The sequence below is a fragment of the Austrofundulus limnaeus genome, unplaced genomic scaffold (genome assembly GCF_001266775.1).
Source record: "Austrofundulus limnaeus strain Quisiro unplaced genomic scaffold, Austrofundulus_limnaeus-1.0 Scaffold47, whole genome shotgun sequence".
Classification (NCBI taxonomy): domain Eukaryota; kingdom Metazoa; phylum Chordata; class Actinopteri; order Cyprinodontiformes; family Rivulidae; genus Austrofundulus; species Austrofundulus limnaeus.
This window is the reverse complement of record NW_013952449.1, coordinates 187181-190119: the sequence shown is the minus strand read 5'-3', so window position 1 is coordinate 190119 and position 2939 is coordinate 187181. Positions and strand designations below refer to the sequence as shown.

Sequence of the window (2939 nt, the reverse complement as noted above, 5' to 3'; positions counted from 1 at the left end):
ATGTCTGCCTCCCTCAGAGACACCAACTCTGCCCTGAAGTCAGAGACTCTCACAAACAGTAAGTCTTATTACATTTCAGAAAACTGGGTCTGAAAATGTTTCAGTATTTAAACACGTTTTGTTCATTTTAGTTGGAGTTTTTGTGTTTTTATTACCTGGTTTCTACTTTTGTAAAAATGTGAGGAAGGTTTTCCAGTCAGCCTTTTATATATTTGTTAAGATACACAGTAAGGTTTACTGTTGCATTTTGTTTAAAACGGTGATTTTAAAATTTTAAATTATATAAGAGTTACAGAACAGGGAATTTGTCTGTTTTCACTCTGAGTTACTTGCAGTAAAGTGTTAAATAGTTTTCAATATATTTGCTAATTATTTTTATGTGTTTCCACTCGTGCAATAAATGAAAGATTCGGTCACTTTTTGTAATGTTTCTGTCACTTTCTTAGATTTTTTCATAAAACAATTCAAATTCTAAAAATAAAAAAATCAATTTTTTTAGTTTTGATTTTTTTTTATTACCAGTCTGGGATTTCATCAGAGGTTGAATTGTTTTTAAGTCTAACAGCTTATTTGTTGTTGACAGTTTTTTGTTTTCAGGTGAGATGCCAGAGTCTCCTCTCAGTCCCACGGCAGCTCGTCAGACTCCGACCAGCAGCCTCCTCACTCATGCAGACACGGCAGCCGGAGGAAGAGCCACTGATGGGGACTGCAGCAGAGAGATGAGTGTGGAGAACAGGCAGAGTCTGCTCCACAAACAGGTACACTCACCCTGACATGACTTCTTTAAATATGAGGAAAAAATAACATTTTAAATGAAAGCTTTCATCCTGGTTTTACAGTAGAATTCCAGCGATTTCTTTTTATCGCCCGCTGCAGAAAGGCAAAAGACTGGGCGATAACGTTTCTGTTTTTTCTTTTTTTACTTATTTTTAATTCCAAATGATTAAAAACATATGCCTCACAAGTAAGAGCAGAATTTGCTGTTTTTATCCTGATCATCAGTCCAGCTGTAACTTTGACCTCTTATTGGGGTCAATTATTGAGCTTTAGACATTAAACTAAATACGTAAAACAACTTTCCTTTATGTGTGTGTCTACAGCAGAAATAAAAATTCGGGGATTTGCATTTTATTACTATAATATTAGACTTTTTAAAGTCACAGAGAAAGCAAAGGATGTTGGTTTTTAGCCTGTGTTTTTTTTTGTTTAAATGTTTGTTTTGGTTTTAAATATATTCAGTTAATTCAAACTTTGTGTATTTTTTACTCTGTTTGTAATTTTACGTAATGTGTAAAAACTGTTTTTTTTGCTCAATTTGGTCTAGTTGCTTCAACAAAGTCAGATTAAATTATTTAAGTGTTATTATTTAACACTTTCCATAATTAAAGGCCCAGTATTCTTTTACAAAGTATGAATAGGAATAACTCACAGCTACTACAACACCAAGTTAGTTCAGTATCTGTGAAAATGATTGAGTCACACTGTTTTCATGTGGTTTTAAGGCCAGCCAAGTTGTGTTGGCTCCTGTCAGCTGTAGAAATATATTCAAGGATTTTCTCCCCTAAACCTTTATAAAGATTAATCCAGTCATTCATGAGATATTTTACTAACAGACAAAGAATTGTCAATGCATCTCAGCAATGTGAAATAATTATAAAATACAAATTAAGACAACCAAAAGAACAGTTGCTCTAATGTGTTTTTATTGAATTTTTAAAATATTTTTTCAAACTTTCATTGCGACAACAAATGTCTTTTGCCCTTTATTAAAACATTACAAATTTGTTGGCTTCAAAACTAATTCAAACCATTTTAGTCTTGAACTGAGACGTACGAGTTTAGTGTGTTTAGATCAGCTTTAAATGCTTTATGTGATCTGCTCACAATAATACAGCTTTGTTAGAGTGTAAAGATTATTTTAATTAGATTACCCAGCCAATTAAATTCATTAGACAATAAATCTGAATTTTTTTAATATGATGATTCCTTTAAAGAGGCTTTGAGATTTAACATAATATGGATCTCAAACAATAAAACTGATAATAAATAAATAAATAAATAAAACTAGTCTCAAACAGTTCATTTTGTAAAAACTCAAAGTTTAAAACTTACGCTTAAATTAATAAATCTTTGTGGAAGACAACCCTACAGCTGCCCTTGAGTCAAATGGAGACTGAGACCTCTGCAGTCATTTTGACTCCAGGGCAGCAGGAGAATTCTGCAATTCAAGCTGATTTGAATTCAATTCAACGGCTTAATAAAAGTTTCCACAGAAAATGCTGAGGATTACATCAGCATCTGATTTCTCTCATCCCAAGTGTCTGGGTGAAATCTTCTTTCTTGTTTTTTTTTTTGTCAGCTGAAACACTTTTTCTTTGTGAACCACAGAAAAATGTGTTTTGGTTCCTCACTTTGTGTTTTCACTCTGTCCATTGAGCAGCTCCAATTTAAACACAAAAGCTGGTGAAACGTGTCGTGCTGCTTTGTTTCCTTATTCCTCCATCTCTGACGCTCAGTTATTATTCTGTGAGGGTTTGTCTTCATTAACACCCATACACTTCCATTAGGGGCCACAACAAGCATGAAATTGTGCAGCTAATTAGGTGGGTCTGTTTCCCCCCCCCTTGTCAAGGGTCGACCAGGATCCAGCATGATGGTGGACCAAACTGGGAAGGTTCTCCCTCTACAGATGTTAGTGCTCATCAGCTGACACACTTGGCTTCACTCTGCAGATTAACCGTGTCCTTCCTTTAAGGTCTTCCTGGCCATGATGAGTCCTCAGCAGCAGCTTCTGTCGCCCAACCAGCTGCAGGTCCTGATCCAACACAAGCAGCAGGCTCTTCTCCTCCAGCAGGTGCTCCACTCAGAGCTTACATCCAAACAACAGTCATATTAAACTGCAATAAACAAATCTAATCTGAATCCTCAGAGATTATTTT

The 2939-nt window shown here is 35.1% G+C and overlaps 1 protein-coding gene across 1 annotated transcript in view; it reads left to right on the top strand.

Moving 5' to 3' along the window:
• The window catches only part of LOC106517274 (forkhead box protein P2), a 29404-nt gene continuing 26465 nt past the window's right edge, over window positions 1-2939 (top strand). Inside the window, exons 1-3 of the mRNA XM_014008026.1 lie at window positions 1-58; window positions 598-758; window positions 2756-2854. Coding sequence (XP_013863480.1) covers window positions 1-58; window positions 598-758; window positions 2756-2854 — 318 coding nt within the window. The remainder of the gene's footprint in view (window positions 59-597; window positions 759-2755; window positions 2855-2939) is intronic.